Here is a 22,385-nt window from a genome sequence, read left to right on the forward strand (position 1 = left end):
TCCAATTTCTGTCTAGATCCTCTGGACAGCTACTTCTCTTGAATGATGAGATGTAAGCCTGGGCGGAACAGGGCCAGGTGTGTGTAAGGGGGGAGGGGCAGGGAGGTGTCAGAATCAGTGTCCTGTCTTTAAATACAACTTACAAGGTGCAGGAGAGCACAGTGGTCCCATCAGTTGACCGCTCTGGAAGAGTTAGGATGCCTCCAGCTAACTGTTCCAGAAAGCCTGTATGCTTTGGGGCAGACCCACCCCCTGAGCAACACAAAGGTGGGATGTACAGGAGTTCAAATGCGGGCAGGAATACAATACTGGGTTTTAACTCTCCCCAGTTGGACTTGGCGGTGGAGGACTGAAGGCAAGTGCCCCTCCCTGGACCTGCCCACCCAGAGTCTGGGGCAGTCCCAGGGGTCAAAGCAGCTGAAGTGGATAGTTGTGAGAAAATTAGCTCTTCCCCAGAGGGAAGGGAGGAGGGAGGTGGGAGCAATGCCAGGGCCTTCCCTGAATTCTTCCTCTGTCTGCCAGGGAGTGGCAGTGTTGTTAATCATTATTACTGTATGTAAATCAGTATGCAAATCTCACACCGCTCTGGGACTCCTGGCAAATGCTAATGGATCCCACGCCCACCTCTTGAAGGACCAATTGTACACCTTTCAAACCGACACACTGAAGGGGGTTTTGGGGAGAGTGGCAGGAATAAGGGAAAGAAGGGCGCCAGCTGCCAGGAACCCACAGCGGCCTAGACCACAACGACCGACCCCCAAACTGTCACCTGGAACAGGGCTGGGCTTCTCACAAGCCAGAAACCCCGTTCCGGACTCAGCGAGGTTCTTTCTAGCACACCCTCGCCTTCACCGCACACTTTGCTTTTCTGTGTCTGTCTCAGGCTCTCCACACTCCACCTCTCCCCACTCAGAACTGTGATCTCTCAAGCCCTGTGTTCCGGTCCTGCTGAGGCACGGAGTCGTCTGGCTTCTCGAGTGGCGGGCTGAGATCCCGGGATTCCGGGCACCGGGGCCGCAGACCAGGGGAAAGCTGGAGCCGCGGGTCGGCACGGTCTGGGTCTGCGGGGACTGAACGTTCCGCGCGCCGCGGCCGGGAGTGTGGGGGAGGCTGGGCCGGATACCACACTCCGGGATGCTCCAGGCTCCATCCGCCGGGCCCTGTGGGCACGTGCCGACCTCCTGCTCCCCATCCTGGGTCGAGGCACAGGGCAATGGGGATCCGTGGGCTTTGGGGAGGGACCCAGGGATCCGGCGGACGCAGGCAGAGTTCATCCTCCCAAGTCCAGACTCTCGGATCTGGGTGCTAGGAACACGTGGCAGGACAAGAAGGCGAAATCCTACCTTCGGGTCGTGCCCCTCGCGCCCTGGGAGGAGAGCGGCTCTTACGTGGGATAAGGGCAGTATGAGTCCCCCTTGGGATCTCCAGCCCAGGCACACGGCACTCGGAGCTGAGTCGCGGCGAGCCGGGAAGCTTGCGCGGTGGCTGGCTCCACCTCGCCAGGTGGCGGGGCTCGGCCGTGAGCAAGTGCTGGTGTCGCGTGGACAGTCGGTGAGAAAGAGACACCCGGCTAGCTCCACACGCCCCCCCCCCACGCGCGCGCACACATCGGGGCTCCGTGCCGCCTCTCCCCGGGTCCACAGCATACACGCCCCCGAGCTCACACTCGTGCCCACTCCGTGCTCCGCCCCCACCCCAAGCCGAGCTCACCTTGCCACGCTCACCCCCGTGCCCACCCTCGCCGGCACACGCGCTTCCACCCGCGCTGGTACACTCCGCCACCTCCAGGCACACCCTAGGATTCCTCCACTCGCCCGGGGAGACGCACCAGGCTCTGCCTCGTCTCCCCGCCCCCCGCTCGCGCGCGCGCCCCTCTCTATACACACACACACACACACACACACACACACACGCACTCACACACACCCTCGCGCGGGGAGTCACACGCCCTCGCCCCGGGCACCCTCCCTCGGCGAGCCTCCAGGTCCTCCTCCTCTCTTCCTCCGCTGCCTGGCGGCCCGCGCTCTCCGGCCGGGCCTGGAGCCGCTCGGCCGGCGGGGATCGGCAGGGAGCGGAGGGCGCAGCCTCGCCGCCGCCCCCGGACTCTCCTCTCCGCCCCGCCCGCGCCGCGCCCCCAACGCCTCCCCCTTCGGGAGAGGGACCTCGCCAGGCAGCCCGTGGCCCGCCGGGCTCCGCTCCGCGCGGCGCCGGCAGCGGCGGGGGCAGGGCGCGAGCGAGGGAGCCCGCGAGCCCGCGAGCCCGCGAGCGGGGCGGCGAAGCGGGGAGGGGACGCGCCGCCGAGCCGGGGCTGGAGCGGCGGCGGCGGCGGCGGCGGCGGCGGCGGGGGAGGGAGGGCCCCAAGGACTGAGGGACGCACGAACGGACCGAGCCAGAGAGAGAGCGAGCGAGACTTCGCCGGCGAGCGGCGGCTGCTGGGCGCTTCGCCGCGCTGCTGGGCGCTCCGCGCCTCCGCGGCCCCCGGCTCCCGGCCGCAGCTTCCTCGCGCGCGCGGGCGCGGGGCGCGGGGCCCGGGGCTCGCTTCGCCGAAGGTAAGAGGGACGCGACCGAGCCTTCTGGAGCCAGGAAGTGTGAGGAGCGCTGCTCCCACGCCTGTTGCTCCCGCTGCCCACGCGGCACCCTCCCACTCCTGCGCCCGGGTGGGTGGGCGCTGGGGCGCCGGAAGGATTGGGGGTGGGGCCGGCGCCGCGGGGGAGCAGGCAGCCGGCCCGGGGGCGTCGGTTCCCTCCGGCTGTGCAGCCACCTCCGGGCAGCTCGGAGACGTGAGGCTTGGGGGTGGGGGTGTGAACCTCTGCCCTCTTTCCATTGGCCTGCCTTCCCTCGGGGGTGCCACAGGCAGCGCCCCGGGATCCGGCGGCAGGTGGCGACGGCTTGCTCGGTCCCCTGGCTCGTTGTGAGGGGAGAACGAGAGAAATGGCTGAGAGTGGAAGCAAGGAGCAGTTTGGGGCGCTTCGCAAAGTTCTCCAGCCCACCGAGCCGGCGGTGTGCCTACCAGAGGCTCGGGGCCGCACATCTGGTCCTACCGGGTTGCCGCTTCCACCCCTGGAGCTCCAGGAAAGGTCTCTAAAGTGACACCCGGGGCCAGTGCGGCCCGGGGGAGGGGTTTCTGAAGACTCACTTTTTGGAGGTGTTTACATTGGGGATGGGGCACGGAAGGGACAGGGCAGAGAAGTTACCTGGAATCAACTAAATTCCTGCACTTGCTTAGCGTTGACATTTGAATCAAGTCCAAGAGGTTCTGCTTTCATCCCGGGCAGCCTGATATGTCAGCAACAGGCTGAGGTTCCGGACCTGGAATCTTAGAGCAAAGAGAAGGCTCCGTGGTTGTTTCTGAAGAGAGGGTGTCTGAACTTTCTTGTGATCCTTGGCACAATGGGTTCCGTTTGTAAGACTGGGCAGAGGTTCCTATATGGTGCACGTTGGCATGTTGCATGAACTTATGTGATGGTTAAATTTGTGCCTTATTTACCGTTACTTCAAGGGACCCTGGATATTTAATGTCTGTAGAAAGGGCGTGCACGAATTCAACGCAAAGTGTGTGTACATTTCCCCATGTGGACATGTTGGCACACAAGCGGCAATTGATGTGTTTATTTTTCCGTGTCGCTACTTGAATGCAACAAAATGCAAGTACACAAGGGACCCCCAGAGGAAGAAAGATTAGTAGCTTGTTCCCTTTTGCAGTTGAGGAGGCTGAAGAAAAAGAGAGTTCAGGAAAGTGCCCTGGCCAGCCTAGGAGTGGCACTGTGGGAAAAGAGGATCTGTATGTATGTCCCAGGCCTGTACCCTAAGGATCCCCAGCCTAGCACCCTGTCATTTCATGCCTGCTTACCCAAACCCTGTGGGCATGGGAGAAGGCCCCCTGGATCACCAGGACCCTCCCCTCCCCTGGACTGGCCCCATTGTGAGCTAAGCGACATGATATGAAATTGTGGAAGGTAAAAGTTTCCAGAGACTCTCCACACCCCGCACTCTGCTGAGGTCATTGAAGGGCAGACCTTGGTGACGCGATGCTTTTGCTGCCCTGTGCCTGCCTGGGCTCAGGTCAGGTGTCAATCCCCAGGACAGGCTGTCTGGTCACTTTGCCCACTTTTGGCCCTCTACCTCCAAAACAGAAGCTGTTTAATAGGGCTGACTTTTTACAGCAGGGGGAAACGTATTCCCCTCTTCCAGGATTTTTTGCCTTTGTCGTTAGAGCACTTACCTGTTTTAAACGGCTCTTCCCCAGCCTCCCCCCACCCCCATCTTTCCCACTGTCAAACTCTTCTGCCAAAAGCAAAAATAGCTTCAGATTTTTCATTTGTAAGGCGTCCACGTCCTAGTAAAACCTTGGCATTTGAGGCATGTGCAGTGCCATTGGCTGGAAATGGGGCCGCACTCTTGTGCCTGTTGCAGGAATTCATACCCAGATCTGCTCCAGGAGGTGTTGGTCCCTGTCAGGGGGCGAGCGCTGCGGTGAGAGCCACAGAGAAGCCCTGCTTAAGCCAGGTCATGTCTGCGGGGTTGTGCAGAGCTAGTATGGCCTTGGGCATGGTATCTGGTGGGAAACTTTTCCTCCCCTTCCAAGCCCCACCCCGCCCCCTACACACACACACACACACACACACACACACACACAGAGAAAGTAACAGTGGGGTAATTGCTCCTTTTGGGGTACCTTTTACCAGGGGGAACAGAGCTTGAGCCTCTGGAGACAACCTGGCTTTTGCCTGGCCTTCTTTGGGAAGATCGTCCTGGATTGGTTTGGCCTTGGGACTAGAGGCTTTTATGATAGATAGAGAGGGGTTGATTTTCCTTCCTTACCTCTCAATTATTCATCTGAAAGCAGTATATAGAGTACTCATTGCCCTTAGGAAGAGGGATTTGGCCTGAGGTGGAAAGGGTAAGGTGGTGGAGCTCAGGTTGGCAGGGGCAGGCACCAGGCACTGAGGTTTGGGAGTCAGGGTGGAGCAGCCCTGGGAGAATGGAAGGGGCAGGGCATTGCCTTTTCAGGGTACAGAGCTGCATGTCTGCAAGCTGGATGCTCCAGGGTCTCTTGGTTCAGATGCTCTTGGCTCAGCAGCCTCTTACCTTACTCTTTGCCACTTGAACCCCCTCAAGGTCCTACCTCTCTGAGCTCCATTCTAGGATAAGGCAAAAATGTTAAGGGTCAGAGGTCCAGGGCCTGGTGTCTGGGAGCCTGGCCCCCTTTCTCCTCCAGGGAGGAGGCCGGGCCTTCTGCTGTTAGACCCGGCCTTGGACAGCCTTGAGTTCTGAGTGATGCAGATTGTGCACCCTGTTCTGGGCACCAGCCTCATCAGGAATTCTCAGAGCTGCCTCTGCTGAGATGAGGCTCGGGCTCAGTCTGTCCCCACAGCAACAAACCCAGATGCTCTGCTTCCTGCTTTGCATGGGCAACCGTTAGGAAGAGGTCTCAGTGAGACCTTGATGTCCTGGATCCTAGTGGAATCACGGATTCCTTGAACCAAGGGCTCCTTGTCACTTTCTTGCCCATTTGTCTCCTTGTACAGATGAGGATTCTGAGGCCCAGAGTACGATGGTGGCTTGCCTTCACACATTCAGGGGAGAATTGAAGCTGAAATGTAGGACTTCCCCACTGCGTGCTCTTTGCTGCCTGGGACGGGGGGAGGGGAGTCTCTGCATCCTGCTGTCTTCTGTGTGGAGCATCAATACCTACCTATACTTGGGTCGGGAGAGCCACTTGGCAGTGACTCAGTCAATGGTCTGTTTGAAAAATCATCAACTCCTATATACATGGAATTTAGCCACTTTGAAGGAATCTTTCTGAGTCTCTGCTCCTTCCCTGAAACTTATGGGCAGAGACGGCCACGTCATAGGATTTTTTTGTGGGGACAAATTAAATTGTTGCTGTAAGAGTGCCTAAAGCAGTGCCCAGAGCATTGTCAGCACTCCATGAGTGTTAACCAAACGTGAATTGGAATTATCTGTGACCAACGCTTACGTCGTGCGCTTGCTTGCCAAACTTCCCTTGCTCCTTAGAAAACCCAGCTAAGAGTGTGTGGAGGGACTACAAATCCTCCCGATAGCCTGGAGGAAGTATGGGAACTAACAGGGTAAATTTTTTGCAAAGGATATAAAATGCACAGGATGTGTTCCCACATCCATCCGTAGCATGTGGACCACCCACTGCAGAGGGTGAACAACCCCCCTGTTCTTTCCCCATAATCAGGAGCTCATCAGGCTTGTGCTGGTTTTCTGTTCTCTGAGCGATGACATTTATGGGGAATGTCATTGTCATTCCTGTTGTCTTCTGTGGCATCTGAATCAACCTCCCTTTTTGAGGGAGCAGAGGGGCCTGTGAATATTCTCTTTAGCATGCAGATGAGGAAACTGAGGCAGAGATTGGCTCCTTGAGAAAACCCGACTGAGAGCACAGTGAGTCAGAGCCACTTCAATTGGCTTCTTTTGATTCCGACCTGTCTGCAGAGTGTATTGTCTGTTAGGAGAGAGAAAAGTCTACCCTGGACGCCCCCCCCCCCCCCCACCACTTAGCACGGCATGGAGTAAAATTGACAGAATGCAAATGGCGGCTGTAAAATCAGGGTTCCCAGTCTGAGAACCTACTGACAGCAGCACACTGAGCTACCTCCTGGGCTGTCATGTAAAAACTGAGGCGTCGTGGCCTTTACCCTTCAGGAGCTTACTATGGGACGGGGCAGGGGGTGGGGGGAACAGGGCTGTACCCTTGAACTCCGCATTGCCTGGGTTTAAATCTCTCTGCTTTCTTATCGCATCCTTAGGCCAGTTACTAAAGCTCCTCATGATTCATCTTCTTCACCTGCAAAATGGGGACCACAGTGGTGTCTACCCCCTAGGGCCGTCGGTGGGCTCAGCTGACGTGGGCCACGTAAGCATGTGGTTCAGTGCCTGGCACACAGTCAGCCCTGTGTAGACATCTGCTGCCATTCTTCTATGGACGGAAGACCTTGAGAAGTCACGTAGCATAGGCTGGGGGGCATGGGGTGACGGGGGCCAGGGGGTGGGGGTCACCCTGCCTGAGGTGGGATCCCCGATCTGTCCATTTCCGGCTGGCACGCCGCCAACTCTCAGGCGGCTTCCAGGGTTGCTGGAGATGATGACAGGAGCCCGTTCGCGCAGAGACTGGCATAGAGTACGTGCAGGACGATAGTGAGCCGCGAGTGTTAATAAGACATGTTGAAAGTGACTTGTAATCCAACCCAGAGGGCAATAGGTGCCAGAAGAGAGGAGCAAACAAGGTGCTGTGAGCCCAGAGAAGGAGAGGATTTCAAGGGGGCGTCACAGAGAGGGTGAGGAACAGGGAGGCGAAGAGGAGGGCCGAAGGGAAAGGATATTCCCCACGGAAGGAAGAGTGTCCAGAAACAGCGCCCCACACAGTGTGTGCACGAGCCGCTCTGGCCTTGTTGCTGGAGGTCTGCACGGGTGCATGGGGCTTGGGCTGGAAAGGTAAGCCAGGATCCGTCTGTGGCAGTCCTGGAATGCCGGGCCAGAGTTTGGACTTGATTTTGTGGGTTGTGGGATAAGGCACCACCGGAACCTTGCTTTAGGGAGGTTACTCTGAGCAGAATGGGTTCCCCAGGGACCGGGAGAAACGGTGGGGGTCGGGTGGGACGAGAGATGAGCAGGCCAGTGGGAAGGGAGCAAACTGGGGCCTTAACGAGGGCAGTAAGAGCTATTGTCTCATTATTTGGCAAACCGTGTGGGTGAAGCAATGAGAAAGATGGCCAAAGGGACAGACCTGGGGTTAGGGAAGCCGTGAACAAAAGGTTGACTGATGAGCAGGTTTTGGCAAGGAGGGAAGTTCGGGTTGACCTTGTCCAGACGGGAAAGTCTAGTGGCAGCTCGGGAGTGAGCGGCGGTAGACATCTGACAGCCTAGAGGAGTTGGTAGTCAGGAGAAGGAAGCAGGTTTACAGGGAAAGACGAAGATCGTCTGCCTCACTGATTTAAACATGGAGTCAAGCCAACTGAACTCCAGAGTGTCCAAATAATTCTGAGTTAGGGCTGGGTCCGGGTGCCAGTTTAGGATTAGTGAAAATGAGTGTGTCAACCCCAAACAATTTCCTGGTGCTGTTACGTTGTTTCTGTGTCACCACATGTCTTCCCACAGATGGCAACACATTTGGGGATTCAGAGTCATTTCAGTATCATCTTTAAAAAGCCAGATTTGGGAAGGTAAATCTGTTTCTCAAGGCCAAAAATAATTCTTCAAGCCATTGTTTCCCCCCAGCCATGCAGGTGACAGGGAGGTGTGTCCACGGTGTGGTTGAGAGACTGGTGGGTGAGGGGACGAGGTGGCCCAGCTCTGGAGGAGCCTCCAGGGGTGGAGCGGGGCCAGGTGAAAGGCACTGGCATGGGAAAGAGTGTTGTTATATAACCCGAGGGAGCTCTGGATGGTGGGCAGATGGAGACGGGAGGCGAGGAATCTGGAGACGGCAGTGAGTGTGGTTCAGCTTCCTCTTGGAGGGAGAGGGACAATGCATGGAAGGCAGGTGAGCCAAGAGCCCAGGACCCCCTTTACAGGATGGGGAGGGAACCCCGCCGCGCCTCACGGCCTCTCCCGCATCTTTCTGTCATGGCTCTGAGGGATACAATTGGAGGCTAGGTTGCCAGGTGTCCCAGAAGGTAGCACCAGGGACAGCCTTCTCCATGGGACTTGGGGAACAGAACTGTACCAAGCTGTAGGCCTACTGCCTTCACCTGCCATCTCGGAGAACTTTCCAGACACGGGCAGCCCCGGCCTCCATCTCACCAGGGGGGAGTAGAAAGCATGTGTTTACCTGATCTCTCTCACCCACACCCCATTCCTGATTACCCTGGTGGGTGAAGAGTGAAATAAAAATTAGCATGTTTATCCCACTTTTAAATTCTTTTAATGAGAACTCATTTACCCTCTCCCAATTTAAATTCGTAATAACGCCATAACCTTTCAGAGCTGATTATTACCTGCGTCTTCCCAGATCTTCCTAGTAAAGAGGCTTTCCCTCCAAATGCTCCTGAGCCTTCTCGGAACTCGACAATTTGTCGGGCAGTCAACAACATCTGGTGATCCCACACTGCGGCACTGCCCTGTGCTAGGTGCTCTCCCTAGGAGGGGAGGGAAAGGAATCAAGTCTCCTCTCTTCGGTGGCGGCCTCGGTTTCGTTAATTTGCCTTCAAGACTTTTGCTCGCTGTTCCACTCAGCACGGACCCTTCCCTGTGTCCCATTTCCTACCTGGGAGGCAATCACGGACTCACCCGGTTCTCTGCTCTCTCCTCCCATCTCCCAGGGGTCCCGGAACTAACTCCAAGCTGGTGTGCAAAGCCTCTGAGCAGTGGCCGGCCCAAGAACTGGAGTCACCATGGCGGCGGGAGTGGCAGCCTGGCTGCCTTTTGCGCGGGCGGCAGCCATCGGGTGGATGCCAGTGGCCAACTGCCCCATGCCCCTCGCCCCCGCCGACAAGAACAAGCGGCAGGATGAACTGATCGTCCTCAACGTGAGCGGCCGGAGGTTCCAGACCTGGCGGACCACGCTGGAGCGCTACCCGGACACGCTGCTGGGCAGCACGGAGAAGGAGTTCTTTTTCAATGAGGACACCAAGGAGTACTTCTTTGACCGGGACCCAGAGGTGTTCCGGTGCGTCCTCAACTTCTACCGCACGGGGAAGCTGCACTACCCGCGCTATGAGTGCATCTCGGCCTACGACGACGAGCTGGCTTTCTATGGCATCCTCCCGGAGATCATCGGAGACTGCTGTTACGAGGAGTACAAGGACCGCAAGAGGGAGAACGCCGAGCGGCTCATGGACGACAACGACTCGGAGAACAACCAGGAGTCCATGCCTTCGCTCAGCTTCCGCCAGACCATGTGGCGGGCCTTCGAGAACCCGCACACCAGCACGCTGGCCTTGGTCTTCTACTACGTGACTGGCTTCTTCATTGCCGTGTCGGTCATCACCAACGTGGTGGAGACGGTGCCGTGCGGCACGGTGCCCGGGAGCAAGGAGCTGCCCTGTGGAGAGCGCTACTCGGTGGCCTTCTTCTGCCTGGACACTGCCTGCGTCATGATCTTCACCGTGGAGTACCTCCTCCGGCTCTTCGCGGCGCCTAGCCGCTACCGCTTCATCCGCAGTGTCATGAGCATCATTGACGTGGTGGCCATCATGCCGTACTACATCGGCCTGGTCATGACCAACAATGAGGACGTGTCCGGTGCCTTCGTCACGCTCCGGGTCTTCCGCGTCTTCAGGATCTTCAAGTTCTCGCGCCACTCCCAGGGCTTGCGGATCCTGGGCTACACGCTCAAGAGCTGTGCCTCTGAACTCGGCTTTCTCCTCTTCTCCCTCACCATGGCCATCATCATCTTTGCCACTGTGATGTTTTACGCGGAGAAGGGCTCCTCTGCCAGCAAGTTCACGAGCATTCCTGCCTCTTTTTGGTACACCATTGTCACCATGACCACACTGGGGTAAGTCTGTGCTGGTAGACCGGAAGAGGGTGGAGGTTGGATGGGTGGGAAACCGTGGATGGCATCAGGACTGGGCAGAGGAGTGGGGAGTCGCTTGGCCAAGTTGTAGGAGCAAGGGGAGTTGCCTCATCAGAAGAGGAAGGCACACAAGTGATTTGTTTGGGGGTGGTAGCTTGCTCTGAATTGAGTTTTCTTTTGGGGGGGCATGCATTTTATACAACATGGAAAATCAAGCCGTCATTTGTCTTCTCAGCCATGCATGCAGTGTGTTGTGGGGGGTGGGGTGAGTGGCTGTATTCTTACAAGCATCCGTGCTTGTAAGGGCTGTCACTGAGAGAGAAACGGGGCAGCAGGTAGGAAGGAAGAAGGCCCTGAGGAGTTCCGTGAGTGTTGTAAGGAGGGTACACATTTCCATTAACCAGAAGACACCGAGAGCACTTCTTCTGGATCCTTCCTGCATTTCTTCTCTGTAATATATCTGCAGGCTATTTCTCTGTTGCCTTCTCTTCTCTGCTGCCACAGATGCTCAAGGGTTCAGTGGATCTGAGCAGACTTTCTCTAAGTGACTCTGAACTTGGGTTTTCTGCAAAGCGGGGCATCCGATTTGTTTTCTTCTCATGGAAGGAGTTGCAGTCTTGCTTCCTCAGCCCGACTCTGTGATTGAATGCCCCGGCCTACCTGGGCGACTCTGAGGTGGTCTGCACGGATCACGTGGTCAGACACAGAAGCAGCAATATCATCAGAGGGAGGGAGAGGCACTCAGCAAGGCTATGGGTGACTCTGTCTCTTCCATCTCCCCGAGGTCCCTTCTCCAGCTGAGGTCACAGAAATGTATTTATGGTGCTGGCATGCGAGCTTTCCATCAGAGGAAGGGGCTCAGGAAGGAGATTGCAATCTTCACCCTAACAGGATTAGAGCCAACGAAGGCAGCTTTATGGAGACATGTATTTCTTAGGGGTTTCTGCTTTGGGCGTTGCAAGTCACGGAGGCTAATGCAAAAATCCCTTTACAATTCATGTGCTGGGTCTGTATTTGCTTAGGCCAGGAAGCATTATATTGCTGATGGAGAATTCATGAAGCTTTTTATTTGGTCTTTGACAATTCGGTTGGTGGCGTCCTGGTGATTCGATTTTTTTTTTCCTGGCCTGAAACCCTGCGGCACTGGTGTCGGTTTTTCCATAGTGCTGTGTGTGCTTATTGGGAATGACTGAGCAGGTGACGGGACCTTTTAAAATGATTACATTTGTCATTGTGCCACACGGGAGGGGGAGAGCAAGGGGTGTCATTGTCCATTTGTGGAGGCCATATTTGATGGGGGCATTCCCTTTGTCTCTTGTCGGTCTGACACAGGCCATCCTGCCCCTTCCTCTCCCTCCAGCACACACACAGTTCTTTGAACAGCTGCTCACGCCTGGAGTGGGTAAGAATGTCTGGTAATCTGACCTTGTCTCTTGGTTTAGGTGGCAGATGTGGGCTTCTTGGCACAGCAGGATATTTAGGGATAAAGTGGCTTGGGGGCTGGCCACCGTATCAAGGGAAAGAGACACATTTACCCCTTCTAGGCTGACCCTGCCCATCCCTTCACTCTCCTGAAGGCGACCTCACCCATGGCCAAGACCTCCCTGGCCATGCTCCCGATGTGGCTCTGACTATCCAGTGTCCTTAAGTGCCCTCTGATGGGGACTCATGACACCAGAGTGATGCCTCAGGACTGCCATGGGGAGAAAACAGGGCAGACAGATGGATGTCAGAGTTAAAATGGGATCGTTTCAGAAGAGATCGATGGAAACTTCAGTGGCCACCTGCCTATTACTTTTTATTATTAGTATAACAGCATGTGTGTGTGTCTACCATGTGTCAGCAGTGCGCTAAGCACTTTGCATACATTATCCCTTGAAGTCTTCACAGCAGTCCTGCAAGGTAGGAAAAATGCCATACAACTTTGAAGACACAGAAAGAAGGCGAGGCTCGGAGAGGTCAAGTAGATTTCTGTAGTCATACAGCTGAGAAGGGGCAACGCTGGTTCTCTAAGACCAGCCTGACTGTCTCCAGTGCCCTTTCTCTGTCCACTCACCACTCCGCTTACACCCAGACTGTCGGGGACATAGGTGGAAGGCAGAGCCCCCCAGGGTTACTTCTTTTATATGATGGCCACGGAGTGTTAGTTTCTTCTAGTCACATCACTCTGCAAGAAAACATCAGTGCGGTGAGTACTACAGCCACTCTACTAGGCACACAGGGAATTTGTAAATAAAACATCTGCCTCTGGCCAGTTTAAAGACTGCCTTTGAAATTAATGGCTGCTTTCCTAGCAAAAGGCGCTGTTTTACTGTCGCTGGGGAGACCACTGATTTCCTTTAGCATTCACCCTGTAGATCAAGGGGTGAGTTCAGTGTCAGGGGACGGACAATCTTGGCCTCATATTTACTTTCTGAGGGAGGAGAGAGGATGGCAGGGAGCAAGAGGCCTCTGCCAGAGAGTGAAAGCAAAGAGGGAGGAAAGGGCACCTGCATGGGAAGTAGCATGCTTCCCCTGACTGCTGGCCCTGTGGGCTCCTCTCCCTGCTCTTCTGCATGCGTCAAAACGTCTAGCCTCTGGGAGGGGAAACGAATGAGCAAGAAAAGAAGCCTTCAGGAGTGTCTCCCCTAACCTCAGATAAGTAATGGGACAGCAGGCTTTTTCTTCCCCTCCGCCCTGGCTGGTGTAGTCTAATGCTCGATTGGACTACTTTGACTTTGACCTGAATTGGCAGTTGGAACCATCACCAGGCTCACTGCTTGGCTATACATAGCAGGTGCTTGGCAAAACGCTTTTTAATGGATTGGTCGATGTGAATGGGGTGCCTATACCATTTGCCTGACCTGATACTGTTCTCAGTCCTTTCCAGACCTGCCTTTCCTCTTTCTAGGGTGGACCTAAGATTTGGGCTCTGTCCCAGCCCTGGGCCCTGGGGGCAGAGGAGGGCAGCCTTCGCTTGGTGTCTGGTCCATCTCCTGAGACACTCTGCATTGTGGGCATCTTCTTGTCCTTCTCGAAGGCCTTCCCAACTCGACCCTGTCTGGTTCCTGTCCTGAGCAGATTCACTGGCTAGTCGTAGGCTTAAACTGCTCCAGAAAACCCTTCTTTTTCTTACTGTCTGCTGGGATTTGAGCCCCCAAGTGGCTGTGGAATACCAAAGGCCAACATTCTGCCATAGTCCACGTTCTGTACGGCTGCTTCCAACAACTCCCAACAAATTTAGTTTTTCCCATCTCCAGACCCTCCCTGCCCTGATTCTACCCCAAGTTCCCGTTTCCGTCTGGGAGAAACTTTCTTTAGCTTCTTTGCAGAGCAGGGCTGACCAACAGGCTGCAGGGCTGGGCCTAGGGCCGATGTGCCAAGTGGAGTTCACTCTTCCTTGCTCCAGTTCCCATCTCTGCCTGCTTTCCTAGGACTCACTGATGAGTTACTCAGGTGTCCTCCAGGGAGGGATCTCCTGGAACCAATTATTTCTGTTTATTTAATATCTCAAAATACCTTAAGCACATAGGACAATAACAGCCCATCTGCCACCAAGGCCTGAGGATGGCTTTCCTTTGCACCTTCCTCTGCTGGTGGGGAAGACCCCCATGGCCAGTCCAGGTTTCCCTTATGCCCCCTTGACAGTTGAGTTCCCAGATGCACCATGAAAGGATTAATTTCGGTGCTCATAATTGATGCTATAAATAAAATCCTCAATTATCTCAGTTAACCGAGGGAAGGGATAACACAGAACTCCCAATATTAAATAAGACCAACACACCCAGTTTGTGAATGTATTCTATGTTGTAGATTTTTTTTTTTTAAGCAGATTTTCCTTCTTAATTGTGTTTGACTTTGCTCAGCATCACGATTGGCCCAAACTGTCTGAGTCAGTCCGTGGGTGAAGCTCCAGTTCAGCGTGGGGAAGAGAGGATCGTGCACAAGGAAAGCGTCGCAATAGAGCACCCATCAGGGCCGTCGAGGGCCAGCTCCGAGACTGGATGGGATGAGGCTCTCTTGGCTGTCTTGGGGAGGGGGGGACGGGCTTGGGAAGGGCACAGAGCAGCATCGCTCCTGGTAAGATGGCCTGCTGCTGCCTGCTTGGCTTGCTTATGTAATTGAGACTGCCAGCCTATCTGTCACCCCATGCCCCAAGATGAGAGAGCTTTTGACAGGGTCCAAAAATCCCTTTAACGAAAACAGAATCGATTTTTACTTGTTCCAAGCATGAAGCAGCCTCCAGGTGATTTGCATTTCCCTTTAAAACCTAATCCTGGAAGGGGCCTGCCCGAGGTTTTGCGAGACTGGGGGCTGGCCCTGGACAATCAATACAGGCACACCACAGAATGGGGTACTTGGTCAGGCTGACCCCCCGACCCAGTGCCGGAAGTGGGGCCAATCTGGGATCTGGTTAACCCTCAGTTCCCAAGATTCTGGCTGCACCTTCTTTCACTGCCTCGAGGCCCACCAACCCTCTTCCCAACTCCCAATTGCCTTGGCCTGGGACCCTAGCCAGCCGTATCTACCTGGGTGGTGGTGTGACCCTGCCCAGGGGGGATCTGGTCATAGCATGCTTACTGGGAAGGAATGACCCCATGCTCTTTTCTTGGTTTGACACTTCTTACCCAACAGTTCTCTGGTGCTGCAGTTCCCAAGAGAAGATACAGACCTACATCTTCACAAGAAATCTTGTATTCATTCCACGTTTATTGAGTGCCTACTGTGTCCCTACCGCCTGAGAATACAAAGCGCTGTGATTGCACCCCAGCCTAGCATCAGGTCCAGACAGAATGAATTGAATGAGACTCACTGCTTTTCCTTTGAGCCAAAACAGGAGATGGTAGGTAGAACAGTGGACCAAAGGTCAGAAAAAGAGGACTTTATGCATACGCTTCCTGCCACTCCAGAGATTGCCCCCCATCTGCTCTGTGTCTGGCCAACTCCCATCATCCTTCAAAACTCAGGCCCACACCATCTCCTCCAGGAGGCCTTCTTGCCACCCCTGCTACCAGGGTGTCCTAGGTACCCGTCCTCTTCCTTCTCATTGTGGCCTTACGTACCTCTGTCTTGTCGGCTGCCATATTTTATTAACTTTATCTGCATATGTGTCTCTCTCGCAAGATGTGAGCTCTTCAAGGGCAGATCTCTGTATTCCAGAGATCATAGTATGGCCCGTGCCTAGCTCAGGGTCTCACTAGATATCTGTTCAACCAAACAGGTTAGTAGCCCAGCTTACCTCTCTTCAGTTTTCTCATCTGCTAACCATCCCCCGGCCGTTTTAAGAACTGGTTGGAAGTGCTGTCCGAATGTTAGCCATATTGTCATCTCAGACAAATCTCCATTTGTGGGCAGGTTGGAGATGGGGAGGCCAAGCAGGGCGTTCTCTGGTTCTGACGTCAACCTTAGCACAGCTGGGCCTTTCTTGCACAGGAAGCTGAAACCCTTCTCCTTCACCGTTTTGGGCTGCATGGCCATGCCTCCCACTGCAGACTCTGGGGTCAGGGAGGAGCAGAAAGGGAGCCATAGATAAGCACCCCCATCCATGAAATTTTCCTCCATCCAGTTATTTCTGCAGCACGTATTTATTGAGTAGTCACTAGGCAATAGGAATACAGAAGCCAAGACAATAGTCTGTGATGTCATGGAGCTTACGTTCTAGTGGAGGAGCCCAGACGGTAGATACATAAACAAATCCATTCTATCAAGCAGCAGTTCATGCTACGGAGACAAAGCATGGTGCGATCAACAGGGAGTAATGAATGTGGGAAGGTGGGAGAGCCAGGGAGAGTTGCCATTTTACATGAGGAGCGCAGGTGATACTTGAGCAGAGACCTGAAGGAATGTGGGCAGCTTAGGGAAGAGCATTCCAGGCCAAGAGAACAACAAATGAATGCAAAGGCCATCAGGCAGGAGAGGCCTTGGTGCTATTCTTGGAAGAGCTAGATGGTCTTAATGGTCAAGCTGCAAGAGCAGAGCCCGGGTATAGGAGGTCACTGGGGAAACAGCTCATGTAGGGCCCTCGCAACCAAAGACTTGGCCCTTTGCCCTTTACTCTGCCTGGAATGGGAAGCCACTGGAGGGTGCTGAGTAGGTCTCACTTAAGTTTGAAAAGGATTATTCGGGGGGCAGCTGGGTGGCTTAGTTGGTTAAGCGTCTGACTTCAGCTCAGGTCATGATCTCACGGTTTATTTGTTTGAGCCCGCATTGGGCTCTGCACTGGCAGTGCAGAGCCTGCTTGGGATTCTCTCTCTCTCTCTCTCTCTCTCTCTCTCTCTCTGCCCCCCTTCCGCTTGCATGGATGCGCTTTCTCTCTTCAAAATAAATAAGTAAACTTAAAAAAAAAATGAAAAGGATCACTGTGGCTGCTGAGGAGTGAATGCTTTGTAGGGGGAGAAGCTACCATCATAGTCCAGGCAGCAGATGATGGCGGCTGGGCCAAGGGTGCTGGCGGCGGGGAGGGGAGAGCTGAGACATTCTGCATGTATGGGAAGGCAGGGGCAACAGGAAGCCATGCTGGTCCTGCTTCTACCGCACCAGCGCCAAAAGCTCCCGTAGCAAAAAGCCAAAAGCTCCCATAGCAAGCACTGGCCCAGGAAGATATGGTCCTCAAGACTTTCCTCACCCCTGGGAGAAGCATTTCACAAGAAGGCATGAACCAAGCACCTGCCAAGGACTGGACACCCTCTCACCACCATGGGGGACAGTCTTGGCTCAGAAACAGAAACAGGTGACTCAGAAAGTCAGTGGTTGTGAGAGCGGCTGAGACAGAGAGGCGGGCAGGCGATCAGGGCTGCAGATGGGGGACAGGTGGATTCACACGGGTAGGATATAGGAGACTTTGGGTGCTTCACACTGGAACCATTACGTTAGGTTGGTTTTCCAGTCCAACAATTCAAACTGCTGCAGTTTTTGGAAAGGGATTTTCGGGCTGGTGCCCATTTCACAGCTCTCCTCCTCAGTCTCTCAAAATCAATCTCAATCTCTCTCTCTCCCTTTCTCTGTTTGGTTTTGTTTGGGTTTCCCTCTTTAAACACACCCATAAACACAAACTTGATTCTTCCTGAGGAATAGCAATTATTCTGCCGGAAAATAGTGTAAATAAAAGGCAGGCTGGCCCGCCCTCCCCTCAGGGGAGGGGCAGAAGCCCTCAGTAACTACTAGAGCATTTTTGTGTCTCTCATCCAGCGGGGGAGCTCCTGTTCTGGGGCCCAACAGGGCTCTTGTGCACATGCTGTCATGACTGGAAGGCCCCCCTTCCCCTTCCCCAGGCAGGGAGAGGAGCAGAGACTTGGCTGTGAGTCTCCTGGCCCCTGGACACAGCCAACCCCTTCCAAGAAGCTGACACCTGTACTCCAGTCGTCAGTGTTCATCCTGTGGTGCTATCCAGGCAGTTTTTCTTTCTTTCTTTCTTTCTTTCTTTCTTTCTTTCTTTCTTTCTTTCTTTCTTTCTTTCTTTTTATTTATTTATTATTTATTTTTTGGAAGTAGGGACCAGTCCCCCAGCAATCTCTTTTGGAAGAGGTGTTCTATAGTGACCTCAGACCAACTTCCAATGAGGACCTGTTTGTGACAAGGAGGAAAGAGTTACCGCAATGCCTCAGAGCACGCAGAGTTCTCGGCCAGAAGGCTCAGATACCGTGCCCTCCAGGTTGAGTCCAGGGCTGGTGCCTCTGTCCAGCTTGCATCCAGGCCAGAACAGAGGCCCAGCCTCCCCCGCCCTCTACCCGGCACAATGCAAATGATGGGTGAGTGGGAAGGTGGGGGACAGGGAGGGAAGACAGCTCAGCCTTTGCTGACCACAACTGGATGGAGGAAGATTGCATCTCGCTCATGTAATCATATTCCGGGTGTCAGGACTGGAATGAGTGTCATTAAACTGAATCAGAAAAATCGTTTTAATATAAGTGCCACCTCACACACAAGCTAGTTGATGGAGAGATGGATGAGGCTGGGGACGCCTCCTTTGTAATGTGATGCTGTAAAATCCCATCACCTTCATTATTTCCCACGGAGCCAACGCATCATAATACCCATGAGCGGCAGAACAGCTTGAATTTAATATACAGAAAGTCCAATCAAACAATAAATGGATGGAACTATATAAAGAAACCATTTTCTGGGAGGCTGGCTCCATTCTCTGGGACTCAGCTCCCTGACACATGAAATGTGCATCAATTTTCCCCAACTCATGCAGCTGCCGAATCACCACATGTGATATTTGTTTGCTTCCAAAGTGGAAGCGGGGAACTCTCCCCCCCTACATTATCTGGCTATTGATGCAAAATTGCAAATCTCATTTTCTTTGATTTGCGTCCAGTGGTTCCCAGTGGCACAGCGAAGGCACCATCCCGATGCCAGCCAGACTGGAAGCACAGCCCCCCTCCGTCCCAGGACCTTACTCAGTCCCAGTGACACTTTGTTGTCGTCCTTAAACAAAAATCTGGACACCGGATTCGGGACACCACACTGGGCTGCCGGGGGGCTGGGATGTCTCCACCCTTGCAGTCATCTGAGAGAAACTGGCCAAAGCCCTCACCGTGCTGACACACGCCGTGTGCCTGTGACACTGGGACCGCCCGGCCTTGCCTTGGGGTTGTATGGAGCAGACGTTCCGTCCCAGGCGGGACCCGGCCACCAGCATGTCTTCCGTCTTTCCTTCTGTCCCTCTTACCCAGCCGGCCATCCGGACTGTGGAGGCAGATATCAACCTGACTGGTCACGCAGGGTTGAAAAGTCAAATCAGCTCCTTGACGGCTACACAATACATATCAAAGACTGATGGCGATAATGTTTTTATGCGTCTGGTGGGAGATTCCCTCCAGCACTGTCTCCAGTATCATGGGTAACTTAGGGTTGACCATAATTACAGGCTTATCGCTGCTGAGAAGTATCATTAGTTTATTTTTACTTCTTCCTGGCCGCGCCTACTTAAGCAGAAAAAATTAGTAGAATTTAAACGAAATGATACTAAAACCACAGACAGCACGCATCTTGATTCAACCCAGCAGATATCCTTGAGCACCTAGTATTTGTGACGCACCCTGTTAGGCAGTGTTGGGGACATAGAAATAACTAAGACCTCGCTCCTGTCCTAAGAAGTTGATGATACAGCAGGGGATTTGAGTGTGTTTATGAGCAGACAGGCAAGGATGGGGCATGTTCTGGAGTGATCGGGAAGTATTTGGCACGGAATGCTTAATAAATATTTGCTAATGAATGAGTGACTGGCTTCACGGAAAAGGTGACATTTCAGCTAGACCAACAACAGTGGGTAGGATTTTGAGATGCGGAAATGGGAAATCCAAGTAAATTGCAAAAGGGCACGGTGCTCGGGAGCTTACCCAGTGCGCTGGTTTGCTAGTGTTTAGGGTATATGAGGGAAATGGCTAGAGATAAGCAGGAATAAAAGGCTTGCTGGAGACACAGAGGACCTCAAATATTAGGCTAAGGCATTTATCTGGGAGGCATTAGGGAGCCACTAACGGCGTTCCGGTGTCGCAGTGATTAGGAAGATCTGAAGCCATCTTCTGGTTGAATGTTAGAGGGGGCCCTTGCCCACTGTGCGGCCAGCCAGCAGTCTGATCCAGGAAAGAGGTGAGGAAGGCCTGACGTGGGATGGTTGCAGTGGAAAGGGACAGAAAGAGGTAGAGTGGAAAGACATCCAGGAGAAGAGAAGTCAAAAGTAACTCTGGAATTATGACGCCGGGTGATTAGAGATGGGGAGGTGGCACACGTCATGGGAGGAACAGTTTGGCAGGAGGGCAAGGGAGGGTAGAGACAGTAAACTTGGCTTTGGACCTTCTCTACTTGCAGTTGACTCTGGGCAGCCTTGAGGCAGCCGGCAGGGTGGTGGGAAGGTGGGTCTAGAGCTTAACACAGAGAAGGGGGCCAGGCCAGCAAGGCAGTTTTGGAATGGGGTGAGGCAGGGAATCGATGAGATTACCAAAGAAAACCGAAAGGAAGGAGGAGGAGAGGCCCCACTTCTCTGGCACCCTGCCCCCTTCAGAAATGTGGAAGCCACCCGTGAATGGCTTCCAGGACACCTCCATTCAGCCTCTGTCCTTGGCCTGTGGCTGTTCCCTGTCATACTGTGTTTCTGCTGGGGCCAAAAGGTCATATTGGTTTTCTGAGTCAAATAAGGTTTTCTTTTAATCTCCTACAATGATAATTAAATAAACAGTGCTGACCCAGGAAGGCAGAATTGGCTTATGGGCTTTGCTAAAAATAAATAAATAAATAAAAGGATCCTCACATTGGCATGTGGATAGGATAGGTGGGGTCTGAATGGTCACTGAGCAACGGCCGTCTATGCCTGGCCCAGGGCGGTGCTAACTGGGAGTGCCACAGCCTCTGCAGACGGCTCTGTCCTGGTCCCTGAAGTGCCAGACCCCTGAGCAGAGCCTCTGGGGACTAAAGACACTGCCAGTACTCCTCCTCCCCCTCTTCTCCTCTGAGAGAAATGTTGGACACACTCCTGGCCTCCCTGGGAACCTCCTCTGGCCTGGCCCCTCCCGGAGACACCTGTCTGGGGCCCGTGGTCAGCAACTGGCCAAGTCATGGCTCAGTGATTTAGCAAACATGCACCGAGCCCTGGCTATGAGCAAGACTCAGTCGAGGTTGACTGGGGAGGCTGTGAAGAGAAACCGGGGCGAGGACTACATCCTGTGGGGTGGGTGCTGGGCTCCCATTCTGTATATGAGAAGACCGAGGCTCCGAGGGTGTAGGGAACTTGCCCCACTGAGGTCTTCTGACTCCTTTAGAGTCCACTGCTTCTTAAAGAGCTTCAGTCCCATAACGGAGATGCCCTGTGGGCACAGAGCTGTGTTTCTGGGTTCAGCAAGGTAAGAGGTATGAGTGAAGGGTAGTAAAGTGTGAGGGGAAGGTGAAGGAGGCAGGAATCAAAACGCCTTCTCGGAGGAGGTGGCATTTCAGCTGTAGTGGAAAAGTTAAGTGTGCTCGTTCCTTATTTATTCAGCAAATATTGTGGGTCTACACGTTCCAGGCTGCGTGCTAGGGGCTGAGGAGGTACTCACGAACCGAACGGCCAAATCCTCCGAGGCCGGCATTCTCGCCGGAGCAGCAGACAATAAACAAGTGAATGTATAAAATGAGAATGTAAGGTTGACATAAAAGCCAAGAAAAAAGAGAGAAAGCTGGTAAGGGGAGAGAGAGGGAGGGCATCGGCTGGACTGGGGTGAGGGTTCAGAGGAACAGCCCCTCTAGCCTCTCTCCAGGTGGAAGTACCGTCCACGGTTGGTCAGGCGTCGGAGAGAGGCTGACCCCAGGACAGACATGACAATTTAACAGCTATGTTGGAACCTCGTGAGGGTTGCTGTCCAGAAAGTGGAGAAGCAGCTGTTTGCCATCCTCGCTGAAGACTGAGTGAGTAGAGATAGGCTTGCCCTGACATGTAAAGGGCTACTGTCCCTCATTATCAACAACCACAGCAACAACAATAATAGCTTCTACGGTGTTCCAGGTACTGGGCTAAATATAAATTATTTATATGCATTTCCTCATTTACCTCCCCCATTAGTCATATGAGAGGGAGAGATCACTGTTTTCTGTGTTTTTTATTATTTAAAAAAATTTTTATTTTAATGTTTATTTATTTTTGAGAGAGAGAGAGAGAGAGAGAGAGAGAGAGAGCATGAGTGGGGGAGGGGCAGAGAGAGAGAGAGACAGAATCCAAAGCAGGCTCCAGGCTCTGAGCTGTCAGCACAGAGCCCAATGCGGGGCTCGAACTCATAGACCGTGAGATCCTGACCTGAGGTGAAGTTGGAGGCTTAACTGACTGAGCCACCCAAGGCACCCCTGTTTTCTGTTTTAAAGCTGAGGAAACAGAGGCTTGCTCAGAGCCTACTGCTGATAAATGGAGAGGCTGGGGTTACAAGGTGCACTGGTCTGACCTGCACGGGCA

General features: G+C 53.9%; 1 protein-coding gene across 1 annotated transcript in view; it reads left to right on the forward strand.

Annotated features, from left to right (window-relative positions):
* The first annotated feature begins 9,359 nt into the window (after positions 1–9,359).
* KCND3 (potassium voltage-gated channel subfamily D member 3) overlaps positions 9,360–22,385 on the forward strand; it is a 203,119-nt gene continuing 190,093 nt past the window's right edge. The window contains exon 1 of the mRNA XM_047084506.1: positions 9,360–10,465. Within this exon, the coding sequence (XP_046940462.1) occupies positions 9,360–10,465 (1,106 nt within the window). The remainder of the gene's footprint in view (positions 10,466–22,385) is intronic.

Source organism: Lynx rufus, unplaced genomic scaffold (assembly GCF_022079265.1).
Source record: "Lynx rufus isolate CCGP_SWC_20201006 ecotype Redwood Valley unplaced genomic scaffold, mLynRuf1.p SCAF_2, whole genome shotgun sequence".
NCBI lineage: Eukaryota > Metazoa > Chordata > Mammalia > Carnivora > Felidae > Lynx > Lynx rufus.